Genomic DNA, 21,930 nt, shown 5'->3' with positions numbered 1-21,930 from the left:
CCCTTTGTTTTTACTAAGAGTAACAAATTCTTTTAGGTTTCTAAGCTATCATCCCAAATTTATTTTTTTGGAGGATTAAAAAACTATTTGAAGGGGTTTTCTCCTTACTTTATAAGTTTTCTGACTTTTTACTGGAAACTCTGCAAAGGAATACTGAATGGCTTGGAAATAACTCAGGACATGGTGTTAGTTTACCTAGGGCACTAGATGAGATAGTAACTTGACTACATTTCTTCAAATAAAAATACATAGATTTAAAAACTTGGATATATGCTGTGAACACACATTATCTCAGTTCCCAAAATACTACATCCAGGAATTTATCCCATTGAGAACTGTAATGAGCTTACAGAGATAACATTCAAGGATATCCACTGCAGATTTATTTATGATAGCAAAGAGTTGGAAACAGTCTAAGCACCCAACAACATGGGAACATTTAAGGAATGATGGCATATCTACACAAAGGGGATGCTTACAGCCAATTATATTCTGAAGAATACTTGCATTAGATTACATGTGGTAGAAATCCAAATATGTGTTTAGCTTTGCAGAGCTTGCAGATTGTGACTACAATTCTCTGTCTGCCAATAAGTAGTGTTTCACATTCATCTATTTTAACAGTAAAAGACTTGGCATTTTCTTAGCTGAGTAGAGTATTACTACATTTTTATTCTAGTTCTGCTTTTACAAAACACAGCCTGCCATATGTGTCCCTTTCATAATGTGCGGCAGTTTTAAAGAGCATACCCTCACAGAGTGATGCTTTAGGAATTAATAATTTATTGAAAGGGCCCAAAAAATATTCATTTACATTCCTTTTTGTCATAGACCCATATTTGCTTCTCCAAAATATGTAGTCCAGCTGGAAAAACATAAACTTCTGGGACATTTTTTATATGATTTTGATGGCCAAGGAATTTGTAAATCAAATTAAAACCCCTTTCTACCTGTTACATATTTATTAAGTTTATTAAATATTCTTGCATAATAAGTTATTTTTTCATCATCAAATGCACTTTAGGGATTCTGGCCTATAAACTCTAAGTGGAAGCAAGTTAATCCTAGAATAATTAATCCTATTAATCCTTTTACACCATTAATCCTAGAATAATTATGTAAAGAAAAGACTCCTCTCTCCCCCTTCTACCAAAAGACAAAAATAATCACTCACTAGTGACATTATTTTCCTGGAATCAGCTGGAGATCATAGTCACATAACAATAGTGGCTAACACAGGTAAAATCAGGGCATTTTTAGCTCATTTATGCATGGCCTTTTAAGCTATCTATTTTTTTTTAATATACTAGAAGCCCAGTGCACAAAATTCGTGGATGAGGCGGGGGCGTCCCTCAACCCGGCCTGCACCCTCTTCAATCTGGGACATCCCTCTCACAATCTGGGACTGCTGGCTCCTAACTGCTCACCTGCCAGCCTGTCTGCCTGATTGCCCCTAACCACTTCTGCCTGCCAGCCTGATTGACCCCTAACCACTCCTTTGCTGGCCTGATCGCCCCCAACTGCTCTCCCCTACCAGCCTGATTGCCCACAACTGCCTTCCCTACCAGCCTAATCGCCCACAACTGCCCTCCCCTGCTGCAACCCACCTCCTACACCGGGACTGGCCTCCTCCACACCCCACAGAGCCACGGGATCCCCAGGCCTCATGGCATGGAGTGGCCACCGGGCCCCGCCTCTGCTGTGAACGTGGCCATTTTGTGGTGGCCATTTTGTGATGACTTCACGCGAGGGCGTGATGCCACCTAGGCTTTTATTATATAGGATTTTTTTATTGATTTCAGGGAGAGGGAGAGAGAGAAACATCAGTGATGAGAGAGAATCATCAATCAGCTGCTTCCTGTACACCCTTTACTGAGAATTGAGCCCACAACCTAGGCATGTGCCCTGACTGGGGATCAAACCATGACCCCCTGGTTCAGGGCTCAATGCTCAACCACTGAGCAATACCGGCCAAGCAAGCCATCTTTGTATTTTGTTCTAAAGAAATAATGGGATATTTGCAAAATAAATTGAGTTGCTAAAATTATCCAAAGGTGATTAATGGTGGAATTTTATTTATACTTTGATTTTTTTTTTTGAAAAAAGAAGTTTGAAGCAACTTATTTAAAAAAAGAGACATTTTGCTACATAGAAAGGCCACTTAAAGTAACAATACCACAAAACTGTATATAACACAATACTCATATTGTATTTGACATTTCAATTAGAAAACTAAGAAGCCACAGGCAATTGTCATTAATTGAATGCTACAGTTTGCCAAGCACCATGCTCGGTGTTTTCATCTACTCAGCATTATTTTTACAGCAAACCGAGGGCAAGGGGTGGGGAGTGTTACTGTGTTTACTTTTATAAATGTGAAATATAGTCTTACCATTAGTATAAGATCACATGAAGCCCAAGTTCTCTCCGTGACTCAGACTGCACGCCTGTGCAGACCTCATGGCAAACCTTATTCCCTACGGGTGTCTGCTAGTTCTCCACGTAGAGCTGTCAGTGTCATCTGTCTTCCCACATGAAGAATTCCTCAGACCATGCATGCTTTGTCCTATTATGCTACATGGAACAGAATGACTGCTGTATGTCCACATTCCTCTGGAATCTGTGATTTGGACATTTCTGGAATTTCTGCTCACCTCTCTTTCCCCTCCTGCCAATTCTTGCTACTACTGCCAGGTAAGACACTCCCAAGACTTGCAGAGACACAGCTGTTTCACCTTCTCGTTTCTTCTAAACAGCCCTGCAGTGCCAGCCAAGCTAATTAAATTATAAGGCACAATGAGCGAAACTACTCAAATAATGTTCTGTCTCTTCTTAGAAGCTCTTTCCTCCTCACTAGCGTGGGGCTAGGGGAGGAGGGAGAGTATGTCACAAGGAAAACTTTGAATTTCTTATTCAGAATTCTGAGGATTTATTTGTTACCTTAAGATGTCTAACAGGTGCTTACTGGACTGTATTCAATTGCTTTCTCACATGAACACATTTCCAACTTAAAGTATATAGAACAAGAGCTTTGGTGACTCTCTTGTTTTCATATGGGATGCTTCCTTTGGTCTTTCTCCCCGTTAGACTAACGTGCCACTTTCCCACGACTGGCCTATTAAGCTAGTCTAAAGCTACACTCTCCCTCCCTCTCTTCATTTCCTCAACACATTTACTGAGCACCAAGTAGTGCCAGACAGTGGGTTCAGTGCTGGGTGTCCCACAAAACTGACTTAGTTACTGCCCTCATGGAGCTTGTAGTCTACTTTAAACAGGCATTAGTCAAATAGCAACATGCAAACAGAATGCAAAAATTAAAAAAAAACTTGTGAGAAAGGAAAGTGCAGGGACTGTGGGTGCATATATAGAGCGGCACTTGGTCTCCTTTTGGGTTTGGCGTCACCACAAAAGGCACGTCAGAGGAGTTGAGTGGCTGGCATATGCTTTTCAAGGGTTCATTACTAATAGACAAGAAAGACCTTTGCAGTTTCCTTTCCTTTTACCAGTTTTCACTGGGCACCTTGTGTCCATCTGGTGTGATTTTATTGCAGTGTGTCTCAGTTGCACCAGTCATCTTCCACACAGTAGGGACATTCACGTTCACCAGGACAGGGCTCTGTCAGCTACCTTCCCACTCCCAATGCCAGCCTACTGTGTTTACACCCCCGTTAGGCTACATGGGAAGGGCGAGTTATGGTCGGAGAAGAGCTCTACCACAAAGTCTGAAGCTTTCCAATCCACTTTGGTGAATTTTGTTCATTTTTAAACACAAGTTTTAGCCTTTTATGGTAGCTTTATTGTTTTGTTTTATTTATTTGCTTTTAATAATCATTTTCTTAATTTCAAACAATGTATTCCCTTGATTTCCTTGCTTTTATCTCAGGTCTGTTTAGAGTCCCATGGGTTATTTCAGTGTTTCCAAATGAATATGAATGTGTTGCCCTTATTTTTTGTTTGGTTCTTGTATCACCAAACATGTAATAAGGAACTAGTAATTCTCACAAAACAAAGCTTGTAGGCAAGGTAACAGAGCCAACCATTAAATCCCTGAGAGAACAGAGAGCTTTTCTCATTCTCTCAAAGTGCCCGTTCTTTCCCGACTTTGGCTCATACACTGACATCATTTATGACAGTGAACTCTGTGAGATTTGGTACCGAAAAATGTTTAATAATATTGTTTTGAATGTTCTACAGAGAACCAAAATTAAAAGTAACACTGCTCATTTTGTTGGTAGGTGTTACTATTTGTTTCAACTGTTGTTACATGATTATTACAGTTCAAGGTTGTGCCACTCCCTGTTTGTGGGGGTGGGGTCTCAAGTGAGAGTGAGATTATTCATTATATTTGTCACCACAGTCTCTCCAATCTGCTGGGAAGTGGTATGATCCTCAGACTAAAAAGGTGGGGTGTGGGGAGGTCTTTGCTTGGTGGTAGAGAGATAGATCCTTCTATTGGCTTTGAAGGAAAGGGTCAGAGTGCCCAATGAACTGCTTTTGTCAGTGGGAAGGAAGATATGAAAACAAAGACTGGTAGTGGCTACAAAAGACATCCAGGTGAGTTGTGGCGAACTTGTACTAGCACAATGGACTAGACTATAGTTTGATTCAACTGATCTTAAAATTCTGCAAAAGCAGTGATCCCACTGTGAGCTTGACAGCTTCCCAATACGTTCTCCCCCTGAGATTGATGGTGATATTAACAACTACGATTTTTAAGAATTGTATAATGATGTGTGACAACATTGGGAAGATGTGTACAACTCAGTGAAGTGATATTTTTCAAATAAGTAATGCATGATATCACTATATCCACTCAAAATGTAAGGTAGACCAGTATTGGGTTTTAATACTATAAACTATGGAAAGCTCATTGAAATGGCTTCAAATTACACATTGCAACTACCCTGTAGAAACGGTTTCTTATCTAGTTTTGATGTAGATTCAAAGAAAGATGACCACAATTATCTTAGAAGTCTTTTAGAACACTTCTCCCTTTTCCAACTACATGTGAGTATGATGCTGGATGCAAAAGCAGATTGAGAATCTAGCTTCTTCTATTACCTGGACATTAAAAGATTATCCAAATCGTAAAACAGTCCCTCTCTTCTCACAACTTTTTGTTGTCATTTTGGGATATGTGGTTATTTTAATTAAAATCTATAATTTTAACATGTAATGGGATTATTATTGTCTTTTTTTAAAAGAATTAAATAAATATTTAAGCAGTTTGTCAGTTTTGATTGCTTATATGATAAAGTCAATGGACATAAGCCACATAAAAAAAGTTCTTTTGGGTCTTCAATAATTTTTAAGACTGCAAAGTAGGCCTGAAACCAAAAAATTTGAAACCCACTAATTTGCATAATGACACTGTTTTCATTCATGCCTGTTCAAATGAACATATGAGAGGCCTATCTAAAAATAGCAGGGTTTTATTTTGTTTTCTGGCATTTATCATTGCCAGACACTGTGTGCGGTATTTATTTATTTATTTATTTATTTATTTATTTATTAGCTACCTTCCCTATGAAAAAGTCGACTCCATAAGGAAGAGATTATTGTCTATCTTGTTCATTGTCTTATCCCTTTCACTTTCTCTGATGCCTGGCACATAATAGCTATTCTGCAAATATCTGTTGAAATAATGAGAATATTTCCCATCTGGATATTTTCCTTATAGTGCTAAAATTTTAGAGATTCTCTGTATAATCCTTTTTAATTATGCCTCACACCTTTGCTGTTGTTTTTACATCTCTCATGGATGTTTATACTCCCTACCAAGTGCAGTCAGTTTTCACATAGTGTTCTCTTCTGCTTTAACCCCTCATCACCGTCTCTTCACAACATACACTCATATAGAGATGAGTTTTATTTTTCCTGCCAACAACGCTGACCACTGTGGCCAGATACAGTCTCTTAGCTGCACAGTCCATCCTAGGTGTGCTGGAGCCCTCAAGGTAAGAATGAAGTTCTGTTGCAAAATGGGAAAGAATGCCTCTCCATCATGGTAGTCTCTCTTAGAATGGCGCAAAACATAATACAGAATTTTTAAGAGCTGCCAATTCTTTATTTATTGGGGTCTTCCTCTCTACATTCCTAAATGGACTCATGGGAGCCTGGAGTAAAGCCCGATCTGAGCTATGAATTCTGAGATCTAGACTCACCTCTCCCATATCAATAAATATGATGCTGCCTTCAGTCCATCACATACACCTGGTCCCCTCTTTCTTTAGGGCAGGATCTCAACCTTGGTCACACATTTCAATTAATTGAGGAACTTTAAAAATGCTGATGCGTGAGTCCCACACAGAGAAATTCTGATTTAGTTGATTTGGGATGCAGTCTGGTCATTGAAAGTATTCAAAGTTCCCCTGTGCAGACCGTGGTGAGATGTCCCTTGGAGGCTCCTCAGCCCGCCCCATGGGGACTTCTGTGATGCCCCTTCCTCCAGCTCATTCTGGATACACCCAGCCGTGGTGTTTTCAATAACTGAATGCAATGTAAAACTGGCTATTTCCAACATTTTCAATGGAGAAACTATGTCTTTAGTAAATTCAGGATACACAGGAACTAGAATGTGATCCATCGAAAGTGAATCAGCCTTTCTCTGAAGTGCTTAGTGGGAATTGAGACTCCAGCTTTATCTCTAGCCACTGCCCTAGGCATGCATCCTAGACTCTAACCATCTCAAATTCCTTTCGGTTTCCTTAAATCTACAAAGTTTATTGGAAGTGTCTATTTTTGTTCTTGATGTTGTTTATATACTCTGGTTTCTCTGTTTAGAACAGTCTTTCTGACCTTTTTCATCTACTTTTCAAGGCATCTCTCAGAATCAACAGTCCTTTGGAAAACTAGACCTCTCTGCCACAGGCTAAGTTAGCACCCCCTCCCTAACTCATCTTCCTCTACATCCTGGACATTTCTGCATCACAATGCCATACTGTAGTATAATTGTCTGGCTTTCTTGTTTGACCATGGATTTTAAAAAGTACACTATGTTTTTTAAAAATATATAGCTTTATTGATTTCAGAGAGGAAGGGAGAGGGAGATAGAAACATCAATGATGAGAGAGAATCATTGATCGGCTGCCTCCTGCACACCCCCCACTTTGGATTGAGCCTACAACCTGGGCATGTGTCCTGACTGGGAATTGAACCGTGACCTCTTGGTTCATAGTTCAAGGCTCAACCACTGAGCCACAATAGCCTATGTTTTGTTGTTGTTGTTGTTGTTGTTGTTGTTGTTAATCCTCACCCAAGGATATTTTTCCACTGATTTTTAGAGAGAGTGGAAGGGAGGAAAGAAGGAGAGCAGAGAGGGAGAGAGAGAGAAACAGATATGAGAGAGACACACTGATTGGTTGCCTCCCATATGTGCCTCCACCGGGTCCAGGGATGAACCTGCAACCCAAATACCTGTCCTTGACCAGGAATCAAACCTGCAATTCTTCAGTACACGGGCCAATGCTCTAAGTGGTTCTCAACCTTCCTAATGCCGCGACCCTTTAATACAGTTCCTCATGTTGTGGTGACCCCCAACCATAAAATTATTTTCGTTGCTACTTCTTAACTGTAATTTTGCTACTGTTATGAATCGTAATGTAAAAATCTGATATGCAGGATGTATTTTCATTGTTTGGGACCCACAGGTTGAGAACCACTGAACCTGCCAGGGGTCCTATGTATTTTCTTAAATTTATGAATTATCAGTTATCTAGAGAGAGCCAAATATACAATTGAACAATAAACAAATGAAGGATGACTTGATGTCACTAATAATCAGACAAACATAAACTCAAAATTAGATAATTTTTCATACATTAAATTAGCAAAAAATAAAAAATCTGATGAAATCAAATGTTGGCAGGGTGAGTAAAAGTGTAGGACAAATACATATGTGTATGATATAACACATACAAAAGAATACTTTAGTATATGTCTTGCTCTTTGATTTATGCCATGCTACATCATCATGTTGTGCTATTTCTTTGAAACAAATGCTGATTGCCACTGGATTATTTTATGACCCAGTAATGTACCACAACTAACAGTTTGAAAAACATCAAATTATAACACAACATACGCGTGCACAGAAATTTTCTTTTCTTCTAAATGTCTTGTCCAGGCTAATATGTAAATAACTTTGCTATATTGTAAACATGTATAGGGTATTTTTTATGTGCCAGGCAACGTGCTAAGCACTTTAGCACAATATCTTATCTTATCTAATAAAAGAATAATATGTAAATTAACTGTCACTCTGCAACAAATAGGGAGCCTCCCATAGTGGCCAGGGCGGGATGCTGGCAGCAGCGCCCCGTTAACATGAGTCCAGCATCCGCGCCCCAGCCACTCGGAGGGAGGGGAGGGGCCTCTAGCCGGAGGCCAGGGTGAAGGACGCTAGTCTGGATGCTTTTCTAGAAATAAATTAGAGATTTATTTAAGGGTCTTAGAGTTGCAAACTGAGAACACAGGCAAATACACAGAAGTATTTTAAAGAAGAAAGATTTAAAGTTCTTATAGTATAAATTACATTCTTGAGAATTAGTCATCCTGTATTCTTACCTCTAGGATTAGTCTAAGGATATCAGCAGGTGTCAGGCAGTCTGACTAATGGATGTCAGGTAGATGTATATGTGAGTCCTTCAGAGGGTAATCAGATGGCCTGGATACAGGAGTTTGTCAGTGGGTAATTAGAGGGTTAAATGGAAGTCCAGATTGGTATCTAGGCATTTATACAGGATGTGGAAAGTTCAAAAAAGCTTAAGTTTCCAGGATAGTTAGAAGGAGAATGAAGTCTTTCCTCATGCCCCAATCTTCATAATGTTAATAATTTTAATAGGTTAGTTAAAATGACTTCATTTCATATATTCCCTATTTTCCTCTCTCTTCAGTCTCTATGGATGGAAAAATCATTCCCTTCTTCCCATCTAGGTTCGTTGACTGGTCTGATAAGCAAATTGACATAAGATGTAAACAGGAGAAAAACAAAAGTTTAATAACATGTAACATCCTGTGAACATGGGACAGAACCAGGAAAACTGGGTAACTCCTTAAAATGGCCAAAGCCATCACCTTAAATACTATTGTTACCAGAGAAATGAGTGGGCCAAATTTACCCATCATTCGTGGGAGTCGAATTCTTGGGGCACCTCTGAAATAAGCATTTTCAGAGGCCCCCAGAGGAAAATGAGATATAGTAAAATACTTTATTTGCATGGAGTTACATTCCTGGGATCCAAGATTCCATGTTCCTTAGTCCAGTCTTAAAAACCAGCAAAACCAGAAGCAGGGCCAATGTCCAGAGTCTCCATTCCATGTTGCAGCCGGGTCCAATTCAGCATCAGACTAATTAAAGTCCATCAGTTTATTGTATGGAGTCCACATGGCCAAGGGCCACATGGACAAATGCTGGAGAGTGTTCCCCCTGCAACAACAGTAATCCCAAGACAGCTAGCGGGGCAAGATCTAAACGTCAAGAGCATTCCTTTGTCCAGGAGTTTAAATATTCTGGTTTCGTGCCCTTGTAGTGGCCATGCCTGTTCTGGCCACTGACTTGTTCCCAGGTGTGACTGACCAAAAAGCACCTTCCCACGTCACCCAGACCTTACTGGGCATGTTTCTATTGTCCAATCCCTTCCCCAACAATATGAGGGGAGAATGTTAATTGCAACTTCTTGGCAAAGCTGTATAAATGGCATTCTTATATTATCTAGTCTTCCCTTTACACCTTTCCTGTTAAATAACCAGATTATTATAACCATATAAATTTAATTTGAGTCTTATACTCTATATACAGTATAGCATGGTGGTTGGTAATATAGATTCTTGCTTATTGCCCCCACAGGCGACCTCCACCCATGCCTCAAATGCACCATTGCCCATTTGAAGGGAGCAAGGTTTAGCTGATGGGAGGAAGAAAAAAGCAGCACACATCTTGCCCTCACATGTCCACTGGACTTTACTGAGAAAAGGTTCCAGGTAGAAGCTGATGGAAATATTCAAGAGTGATCTTATAACTTTCTGAGAACAAAGGAACCTAGTACTATTCTGGCACCTGATGGATTAGAAGCTTTGGAAGCATCCAGAGATTGTCCTTGGTGTGGATATTATTCTCATGAGAAACATCATAAACCAAACAGGTATCAGATGGGAACTGAAAAGCCAGGGAAAGAGAGAAAAGGGGATATGCCCTGTGGTCATTGCCACTCACTCACTGGTTTATAAGCACTTCCAGAAGATGTTTAGAAATAGCAGGAAGACCCTTGGGGGAAGACACTTACTACTCCTGTAGGTTGTGTTTAGCTAGGCTGCATACAGCTGTTATCTAACTGCTTCCGGAGCAATAATGCTGAAGGAAAAACTTCTAATCTAGAAAGAAACGTGTGCATTAATACAAATTCCATTGCAATTACTCTTGTAATTTATGTAGTCGGACAGCTTCCAGCTGGAGGAGCCAGCCACCTGAATAAGCATTTTCACGGTGTTACTTTTACATCCAAACAGGAGTTCTGGTTTTGTTCCCAGTCTCACCTCTGACTCATCATTGTGAAACTAAGAAATCACTTAGCCTCTCAGCACCTCAAAATCTCTCTTCTGTGAATGAGGATAATGGGTCAACCTTCTCTTGCTTCACTGAATTGTTGTGAAGTTTAATTAGATAATGTTTCCATAGCTCTTTGAACTATACTAATTAAATTTATGTGTAAATATGGAACTTCCTTTTATCAGGATGCCTTGACTGGGCTATTTCATAAAGACTTTAAGATGACTATGATAGGAGGATTCATTGGGAAAGGATTAATGTTTTTGTAATTCATGTGAACTTAATTCAGACATTGTCAAATAGACATATGAATATTGGGTTCTAAATGGTAAGAATAAAGATATAGCCTGACACTTACTCAAGGGGTAATGGTTATATCTTCCTATCAGTAAGTTTAGGTCTTAGGGTGTAGAATCATGTTTGGTGTGTACTTTAGGTATTGGTATTGTTTTTTAAAACATTATATTTATTTAGTTTATTTTGCTAAGATAGCACTGGTGATTAATTTCTTATTTCTCATATAGGAATTATAAAGTAACAGATTTGCAATCACTTAACAAAAAAGTCATAGCTTTTGAAATAGTGTAATTCTGTGTAGATCATCCATTGGTTAGGCTACTTATCAACCAAAGTAATTTTCACCCACAGCAGATAAATCTTAACTGAATCAGAAATCTATTTTACTAAATTTCCTGTTAAGAATAGTTTACCCTGAAATAGTTATTTTTGAAAATATACATTCATAATGGGCTTTTTCTACTGCCAGAAATAAAATCATAAATGGATTGTCTTGAAGAAAAAAACACCATAATTCCATAAAATTATGTTGGACTTTAGTGTATAATTATACTTATAAGCTAGAATTTTTTAATGTTGGTATTATAAGTGTGTAACAACTAAATTTTATATATTACTGGATATCCCTAATTCCTCTGCAAAATTTATTTTTCTAACCTTTGCGAAATGTTCAATGTGGCTTTTGGCTTAGAACAAAGACTAAATGTTAAAACCTAAGAGGTTTTCTCTACTCCAGGGGGAATTTAACTTTCTGAGGTAATTGTGCTTGGAGGTTTTGGGCCAGCCAGGAGGGAAAAGGAACGAGTCAGAAGGAAATGGAGAAACATAGCTGGGGGGGAAGAGGAATAATAAGATAAAGACTATTAGATCTGTGCTAAGATTTGAAAGGAGCTAGATGAGAGAACATATTTAGTTTTTCTCTCTCTCTCTCTCTTTTGCCTTGGCCAAGACATCTTTTAAAGGAATAATTTTGGAATCTGAATACCTTTGGATTTGCCCTCAAAATCATTTAATAATGCAGACCATTGAATGTTGGGAATTTTATTCCTTTACTAGTGGCTCAGTGCACAAAATTCATGCATGGGGGAGGAGGGTGTTCCTCAGCCCAGCCTGCACCCTCTCCAATCTGGGACCCCTCAAAGGCTGTCCTACTGCCGGTTTAGAGGGATCGGGCCTAAACCAGCAGACAGACATCCCTCTCGCAATCCAGGACTGCTGGCTCCTAACGCTCACCTGCCTGCCCGCCTGCTTGATTGCCCCTAACCACCCTGCCTGCTGGCCTGCTTGCCCCCAACTGGACCCCTGCTGGTCTGCTTACCCCCAACAGCCCCGCCCCCCACCAGCCTGATCACCCACAACTTGACCACTAACGCCCTCTCCTCTTGGCCTCGGCCCCGCCACCGTGGATTTGTCCAGAAGAACATCTGGAAGGTCTCCTGGAGGGTCTCCCAGTCTAATTAGCATATTACCCTTTTATTAGTATAGATAGAGGCCTGGTGCATGGGTGGGGGCCAGCTGGTTTGACCTGAAGGGTGTCCCGGATCAGGGTGGGGGTTCCCTTGGGACGTGGGGCAGCCCGTGGTGGTTAGCAGGCCAGCCACGCCCCCATGGGATGAGGGTCCCCACTGGGGGGGTATGACCAGCCTGGGTGAGGGGCTGAGGGCTGTTTTCAATCTAGCCACACCCCCTTTAGGATGGGGGTCCCTGCTGGGGAGTCTGGCCAGCCTGGGTTAGGGGCTGATGGCTGTTTGCAGGCTGGCCAAGCCCCCCAGTGGGGACCCTCACCCCATGAGGGTGTGGCCAGCCTTGGTGAGGGGCTGAGGGCTGTTTGCAGGCTAGCCATGGCCCCAGGCAACCCAGGCTCCCAGATCCTCCTTGAGTGGAGGCCAGAGTGGCTGGAAGCAGGTATCTGGGATTTATCTTCTATAATTGATACTTCTATAATTGACACTTTGTAGCCTTGAGCAGAGCCTGGGGGGGGGGGGGTGGGGGAGGCCTGAGGCACAAGGAACACAAGCAGCACTTTCAATTGACCAGTCCTAGACTCCCCTTACCTCAGTCTAAACTTAAGACTGTGCCCCCCCCCCCCTCCACCACCACACACACACAACCACCTAATTTCTAGCCCATCTCCAGCTGCCAACACACTCTCCTGATCTGCAGTTCCCAGCAGATAGAAAGGACTGGAGAGATTTCACAGAAAATAAAAGCAAGACAAGACTGAAGAAAGTTCTCATGAAATCTTGCTAAGGGACCTGAGGCAAAATTTTTCTATAGGATTTTCCAAAGTTCAAAAGACACTGAATTCTTTGGTCCTTGGGGTTATTTTGAAGAGTAGTTTCATTCAGTTTACCTCCAGCCCCTTCCTGTGAAAATGTCCCTCTTAGATATGGAATAAAAAATTAGAGCAACAAAACCACATTGTGTTGTAAGTAATAACACCCATCTCTATCAAGGATAAACATTTTTTAACTGTGTAATTAAAGGATTCTTAAAAGGGACTTCTTATTCAGAGAAACAAAATAAATTCAGCATTTGGGGAGCTGTAATGAAAATAGGTCAGTTCAGATTCAATGCAAGACTCATCTTCCCAATCAGAGAGACCAACAGCTCCCTGTCCCAGCAAGAGGGTCAAGGGGCCACAGAGGGCATCCATGGTTTCCAAGTTGAGGTCTTGGATCATGGACAAGAGAAGTTCTTAATTAGATCTTTGTGGATCCCCAATATTGTTGAATACTGGCTCTTCCCAAATATCACCTAAACAATCCATTGATAAGACAGATCTGAGTTTATGGTTACTGAAGTATGAAGGAGCACCTTAGGAGCCACGGTGTGCTGAGCTAGCTCCAATCAGCTGAGAAGCTGGATCCTGAGCATTTCTTTCCAATTCCCTGTTTAGTGATGTCACCTTGGTAACTTGAAGTTAGCCAATATAGGAATATTTCTACCAAACAAATCATCAAAGTCCACAAATCAGGGATATGTTTTTATCTTCAGGGTTCCAGATTGCTTTAGTAGCATCTTAGGTTATAGAAGCAAAGTTGGGATATTTAGGAAATGTTGAAGTTTGCATTAAGGCAAGTCTTTTAATGCAGAGGCTTGATTAAGATTGGGTAAGGATAATAACATACTGTAAAAGTTTAGGATTAGTAGACAAAACAAAGAGAGGGTTTTGAAGCAAGGTTTTCTAACAATCTTGGAGAATAATGATTTGATGCTATCTACTGAAAAGTCAGACAGTTTGATGTTAATTAAAATGAATTTTTCTCTAAGTTCCTGATATAAAATTACTTGCAACTTCTATCTTCTGAGTGAGAGTTTCCTGGAATACTAGTAATAAAGTCATGTTGATGAAGACAGTGTAATAGTAAAGTCAAGTTAATGTACACAGTAAGCTAATGGGTGTGGATGGTTTCGGTTCTCACATATAATACTTGAGCCTTCAAATTATATAAGAATTAAGGAGAGGCTTCAATGGCATTATCATACATAAAAAAACATAAAGCTCATAGGAAATATTCTCTTGAAATAATTTTCAACTTTATAAAAAGAAAGAAAAATCTGACTCCACATCCTAATGATATGTATGTCTTTTCTTTACCAAACATTTAAATAGCTTTTAATGCCCTTTCACTATTATCAAGTGATAAGGATTTAAATATATTGCACTTATATACTTTGGGAACTAACTACATCAATCATTTGCTTCTACAAGACAATAATGTAAGTGGATGACTTAGAATATTTAACATAAAAATAGAGATTTTTATGTCTGTCATCATTTCAATCATTAAGTGAATTTTTAATATCTTTCTTTTCTTAGTTGGGCCTTTTATTTGGTCAGAAGTCTACAAGCATTCAGAAATGAATTGTGAGAAGAAACATTTTTTTCCCGTATGACTAGACAAAAGAGAATGTTTAAATCATAGAGTTGGAAGGAATCACTTACCTTCCCAATTCTATCCCATTTTTACCCTATTGTAAATATTTGTAATGAAGGATAAACACAATATAAAGTTTCTCTTTGTAGCATATTTTATTATTCTTAAGACATGCTGATCTCTATGTTGATCTAAAATCTATTACCTTCCTTTGTTCCCTCCTTTCTTAATTCTTCCCTCTGAAAACATACGGAATAAATATATTTTCTGTTCAGTTTAACATATTGAAGACACTGCCACAATTATTGAGTTTTGAACTTGGTTGCATTTTTTTCCTGAGATAGTCAGCCTGAGTTTATTGAACCATTCCTCTATTTCAGAGGTAGTCAATGTGTGGACTAGGACTGGCTCATGATTATTTCTCACCCTTTGAGAACTATATGTTATAGGTCCTCAGGGAGCTGTGCCAGAATATAAATCAACATCCTCTTGCCTTCATTGAAAAAGTCTTGCTATGGAAAAATAAAGCTAGCTGAATTAAATAGTGCTAAACAGTGTGGTTAATGATATAGTTGCTTTACATTGTGGCACAAGCTTTTTTATATTGTTGCAGATAAACAGTTGAGCTAACTCATTTGACAGCATTTGTTCTTATAACGTAAGTTCTAGATCCTTTCTAATTATTCTTCTATAGATTACAGCCAATGCTTCCAGAGAGACAGTCTGCTAAAAATATAATGGAAAACATTACTTCCTTGTATCTGGACACTATTTTTCATAGCATCATAGCCTAATAGTTTTTAATGAGTTTTAATCAAGTACAACACCTCAGAATTATATATTTATTTATTTTCAAATTCATGCTACTTATAGTTCACTAGAGGCCCAGTGCACAAAAATTTGTGCACTCAGGTGGGTGGGGGGTCCCTCAGCCCAGCCTGTGCCCTCTTACAGCCTGGGACCCCTCGGGGGATGACCACCTGCTGTCTTAGGCCTGCTCCCCGGGGGATTGGGCCTAAGCTGGCAATCAGACATCCCTCTGGCAGCCTGGCAACCCTTGGGGGAAGTCCACTTGTCAGCGGGAAGCAGACCTAAGTTGCAGTCAAACATTCTTAGTGCTGCTGAGGAGGCAGGAGAGGCTCCCACCACCACTGCTGTACTGGCAACCGTCAGCCTGGCTTGTGGCTGAGCAGAGCTACCCCATTTGGGAGCGCACTGACCACTAGAGGGCATTTCCTGCATTGAACGTCTGCCCCCTGGTGGTCAGTGTGTGTCATAGTGACCAGTCATTCCCAGTCTTTCTGCTGTGAGGGTCAGTTTGCATATTACCCTTCTACTATATAGGATAGAGGCCTGGTGCACGGGTGGGGGCTGGTTGGTTTGCCCTGAAGGGTGTCCCGGATCAGGGTGGGGGTCCCGCTTGAGTGCCTGGCCAGCCTGGGTGAGGGACTGATGGCTGTTTGCAGCTGGTCACACCCCTTTCAGGGTCGGGGTCCCCACTGAGGTGCCTGGCCAGCCTGGATGAGGGGCTGATGGCTGTTTTCAGGCTTGTCAGCGACTGAAGCTCCCAGCCTCTCCTTTTTTTCTTTTTTTTTTTTTAATTCTGGGATTTATTTATCTTCTATCATTGAAACATTGTTGCCATCCTGCTCACTCCAGCTCTGAGGCCACGGCCTGCTGAAAGCAGGTATCTGGGGATTATTTCACTTCTATAATTGAAACTTTGTTGCTTTCGGAGCTGTTGCTTTCAGAGCTCAGAGCCAGGCCGCGGCAGGTGGGGAAACTTGGCTTCCTCCATCCCTGGAGCAAGCAAGCCTCCTGCTCACTTCAGCTGCGTGGCTGCCAGCCGCCATCTTGGTTGGCAGTCAATTTGCATATTGCCCTGATTAGCCAATGGGAAGCATAGCGAAGGTACAGTCAATCACCCTTTTGTCTTTTATTAGATAGGATTATTTCAAAGTGGCTACCTACAAATTATTCTATCCAATTTTGTATTCGTGAATGTAGGGTATGCAGTTATTGTCCTGTAAAACAAAAAAACAAAAAAAACCCACCAACTCAGTCACTTTAAACAATAACATTTAAAAGGAAATTCTCATGAGTCTCTGGTTCAGCAGGTCAGTTGTGGTGACTTTGGCTTGTTCCTCTGATCTTGACTGGGCTCTCAAGCATTGGCTGGGGGCTGACTGGTCTAGGACGGTCTCTGCTGAGACAACTCAGCTCTCCTCCACAGGATTTGTATCCTCCAGTAGACCAGCTGGAGCCTGTTCTCATGGCAGTGACAGGGTACCAAGAGTGGTAGGAAGCACACAAGACCACTGTAGGGATCAGCCTCAGCTCTGCATAGAGTAGATCAGAGAAGGGTAGAAAATGGACCTGAAGGTGGACAAGGAGAAAATAATATCACCATGCCAATGTGTTCTTCAAAGTTCTTTATAAAAAATTTGAAAATGTCACTGACAAATATTTTCCATGGAATACCTAATGGAGCTTACGGATGCATTGATCAACAGTTTAGAATATTTTATTTAAACAGCTATGACTGTGCCAATAAGAGTTTTCATCCAATCCATGTTTTTCCATGCTGTTAATAAGGGTTCAAATTTGACACTTCAATTAAGAAATCATCTGTAGTTTCCTGAACATAGGAATGATCATCACTGCATTATTTATAACAACAAAATACTGGAACAAATGCAGGGCTGAATAATTTAATATGGTAATCCACATTATAAGTTATTCTATGTGGTTTTTAAATTTTAAATAATTGATGAAATGGGAAAATGCTCACAATTTAATTTTAATGACAAAGTGTTAAGATACATAGTGAAGCACAATATATACAAAATTACAGACATCATATTTTATACCCAATATAGAAATATTTTGAAATCATAGAAAGAAATGCAATAAAAATATACTTATTATCTTTGGATGGCAAGATTATATTGATTTTTATTTTTATCTTAACATTTTTAGATATTTTCCAGATTTTCTACAATAAACATACATAACATCATATCAGAAAAAAATAAACATACATTTAATATTTTTGTATTTTGTAATTTTCCTGGGAATTAAAATAAAGCTCACATTTCCCTCTACTTTGAAAATTGTGCATTTGCCCATTGCCAATCTGATATTTTCTGAAAATTGTTATGAACAGTTATAATTGGAAAGGAGAGTATAGTAGCTAGAATTTAATAAGCATTTCAAAAGCATAGTAGCAGATTTTAATAAGTATTTCAAAAGCATAATAGTTAGATTTTAATAAGTATTTCATCAACATTTTCATCTTAAAAATATTTCCTGCAGTCACACGAATGCATGTTTTCTTTTTTTATTGAATGCCAAAAAGAAACAGGACTTTATTATTATCTTGGAGCAATATTAAATTTCTATTCTAGAACCATTAAAAAGGTAGAGGTCTGTGGGACAGAATGGGAAAGCAGGAGGAAAATATCGCCATTGATGCTTCATTGGTTATATCATTATGTGACTGAGGGACCTATGAGATAACTATATTTATTTTGACACCGATTATTTCTTTATAGCCTTTAAATTCTTACTAACGCTGAAAATCATATGTCATGAGGTTACATTTAAGCCATCTGGAATACTTAAATGAATGCATTCAGATGCTAGAATAAAGCCTCTGAAAACACAACAGGTAACTCTTTTCCTGCAAAGGATGTAGAATGTGAAGGTGAGTAAATCACCGACCAGACACAATGTCTACCAGAGGCATTGTGGTAAAGTTGGCCACAAATTCTGATTCTCCTCCCACTGAGAAGTGGAGTCTCTACCCCTCCTCGTAAATGTAAGTGGATTCTGTAGGGTAGAATATAGCAGAAGTGACACTGCGCCAGTTTCCAGGTTTCAGCCTTAAGTGGCTGGCAGCTTCTAATTCCTGATTCTTGGAAAACTCATTCCAAGAAGCCACCTGCCAGGCTGTGAGAAGCCTAAGCCACCTGGAGTATTCATACCTGTAGGCCCCAGCTGACAGCCCCAGCTGAGCTCAGCCAACTGTGAGCATCAATGCAGACATGTGAGTGAGCCTTTTTGGAAATCGGCCAGTCACATCTTCAGGTGACCCCAGCCTCAGCCACTATGACTCCAGTTATATGAAAGACCCCCAGGAAGATTCATGCAGCTGAGCTCAGACAACCCCCAGAACTAAGAAACATAATAAATTGCTGTTTTAAGACACTAAGTTTTAATGGTTTGTTGATTACTAACCAAAAAACTAGAACATTAGCCATTTGCTGGTATAGCACTTGAGATAAAATGTGAAAATACAGAAAATAGATGGTGACATAAGATCTCTGTAAAACTATCTTTCAAGCTGGAATGGAGACATATGCTCTGTAATTAATCAGAGAAACCAAGAACAAATAAAAGGAAAGCTCAAGATAGCATTTCACATTTGGAGTATGTTTATGGCACTTTACAGTTTACCATAACCTTGAGGAATATGAATTATTATCATCATTTTTTATACTTTTCCTCCCTCCCTCCCTTTCTTCCCTTTGTCTACCTCCCATTTCCAAGTTGTTTTCACTCCACTAAACCTCAGAAGGAGCCTCATTCATCTTCATATTCTCCCCATGCCATTTATAGTACATGAAATGCTAAAGAATGCTGCTCAAACAGGTACCCATTTGGAGAAGTCTGGTAGGCAATCTTAAAGGTGGAAGGATAAACCCTAGCAGGGTGTTATCCACAGAAGTCCACATTTTTTCTGCTTGATCAGAAATGATCAATACAGTTAGGAACAGTTTTTGTTGTTGTTTTAGAAACAGTTTTTATTATGTATTCTTTTAAAGCCATGACAACAAAAATATTAGATGTGTAAACCTTTTTTATACTCATCACCAATTTTAAGACTTTTCTAGAGTGTTTTATAACTCTGTTTTGCTTCTAGGTATTCCAAAGTTGATCACATCTGATATGATTAAAGAAGGTGCTGCTGTAATTGATGTGGGTATCAACTATGTCCACGACCCAGTAACAGAAAAGATAAAATTAGTTGGAGATGTGGACTTTGAAGGTAATAAATTATATCATTCTTGATAAGTAAAGGTAAAGAAAGATTGTATTCTTCATGTTTTGATAGTAGAAAGAGAAAGTTTCTATTTGATGGCGGCAATATTATTAATCAGTGTGACTCTTTCCTCTGAGGGCAGCATGGTGAATTAGAGCGAAGTGCAGTTGGAGCTTATCAAACCGCACACTGTTGCCCTCGTAGGCTGTCATAGGCTCCCTGCATGGATGGAGCTCCCAGTCCAGTAAGCTGGCTCTCCAAGGGAACATGTGTGTCTGTCTGTATGTGTGTGTTATGTGTACCTGTTGATCTCTTGAGGAAATGACCTCATTTCTTTATTTTACTTTTCATGCTCAGTCACTAATGTCAGATAGCAATAATTTATTTGAATGTCTCAACTTGAAAGAATGAGAATATATTTCAAGTCTTGACCCTATTTCCTATTTTTCTTACACTGTCATTCTGCTTCTTGATAACATTACAGTTACCCTGTGTTGATTGTAAAAATCACCACACACTTATGATGCACCAGATGGCATAGACAGCACATGATAACCAGCTTGAGGCAAGAAAAGCTGGGATGTTTTCAGTTCATAACCTTGACTGTGCTTGTGGGATAAACTTACCCAGCAGTTCACCACATCTTATAAGACCCTTCTCTTATATGATAATGTGTTTGTCTCACATCATTTCCATGCATTCTTATGATTAGCTAAGAATATTTTTTTGCTCATGAGGATATTCTGAAAATATTTTAAAATGAGCATTTGGGGGTGAGTGCATGTGCTTAGTGCACTTCAGCTGGCAAACTACTCCACTTGGTAGAATCTATTAAATTCAATTGCAGTTGTGTATCAAAGTATATAACGAGATAAAAAAAAGAAATGACAATGAGAAACAAGCCATGAAATGGACAGGAAAGAGCATTTGTCTGGGACTCTGAAGAGGTGCTTTTAGACCTGGTATTCTAACCCACTAACTTTGCAACCTCTCTGGGCATCGGTGTTATTATCAGTTAAATGATAGAATGGCTCCTTCTAGTCCTAATGCTTGGTATATATTGTACATTCAACTGAGTGCTACCAAATGATTGTGTAAAACCCCATACACGTTTGTAAGGTCAGATTTTTCTGATCCTAATATAAAATACACCCATCTGATTGAAAACTCTCACTCTTGCTACATTGCTGGTTCATGGAGCTAGAGGCCTAAAGAAGACCTGTACTTAGTAAAGAAGACCTTGCCATGTAGGCCATGACTCAGCCACCCAGAGGAGCAGGCAAGTGGTAGGTTTTGACATGTCGTTCTTCATGTTGTTCTTCAGGACTTAACCTGAGGTGAGGGCTGATCCCTTGGCTGAGAAGGAGGAACTTTTAACTTGGGTTGTGACACAAAACTTATAAGGTAGCATTTGGCTGCTAATTGCCACAGGGAAAGTGTGGCTGCCTTGTGAGTATTGGTGAAAGTTTCACTAGAACTATAGCCAAGGTCAACAAAACGGATGTAGATAAAATCAAGTGCTGAAGGAAATTGTCCTTGCTGAAATCTTTGGCTTACTAATAAAGGAAACAGTACAACTGACGTCAAGTAGATTACTTTGATGGGAATAATTTTTTAAAGAATAATTTCATCAGTGACCTATTAGAGGAATATTAAAAGTATATAAATAATTGCAAATTTAATGATTTATAAAACCAGGAATCATTTTATCTATTTTATTTCTAAGAAAATTCAGATGCCTATTTGTAATCATCATTATTAGATGTGTTGGCCTCAGTTTTGAATCACTCTCTCAAAAGAGTGATATTTCATAAAGCTGGTATTAACTATAGTTCTTGACAAAAGGGAACATAAAAATACCCTTTTTTCTTTTTTACTGTAATGTCAGGTTTGTGTTTTGGTGTAGGTATTATTTTCTCTAGAGCACATCTTTCTTCATCTACATAGGTTTCCTGTTCTCAGTTTTCCTCTGCTTCATTCTCTTCTTCCTTCTTTTATTTTTCTCCTCCTTCTGAGCCCAGAATAGAATAGAATAACTGTTTTTAGGGTAATGGCATTGTATAGTGTTCAGGATTAAAGGTGACGTTGAGAGAAACAATTTTCCATCTCTCCACTACTGCTCCAACAATTCCCTACCACCTCAGTCACAGATTTGCCAGTAT

General features: G+C 39.5%; 1 protein-coding gene across 2 annotated transcripts in view; it reads left to right on the top strand.

Annotated features, from left to right (window-relative positions):
• Nucleotides 1-21,930, top strand: part of MTHFD2L (methylenetetrahydrofolate dehydrogenase (NADP+ dependent) 2 like) — a 110,793-nt gene that overhangs the window by 69,337 nt on the left and 19,526 nt on the right. Inside the window, exon 7 of one of the 2 annotated variants that reach the window (XM_081114021.1) lies at nt 19,649-19,774. The exons of the other annotated variant lie outside the window; for it this stretch is intronic. Within the exon in view, the coding sequence (XP_080970147.1) occupies nt 19,649-19,774 (126 nt within the window). The remainder of the gene's footprint in view (nt 1-19,648; nt 19,775-21,930) is intronic. 2 annotated transcript variants of the gene reach the window in all.

Source organism: Myotis nattereri, assembly GCF_964212035.1.
Source record: "Myotis nattereri genome assembly, chromosome: 1".
Classification (NCBI taxonomy): domain Eukaryota; kingdom Metazoa; phylum Chordata; class Mammalia; order Chiroptera; family Vespertilionidae; genus Myotis; species Myotis nattereri.
This window is presented reverse-complemented; position numbering and strand designations above follow the sequence as displayed.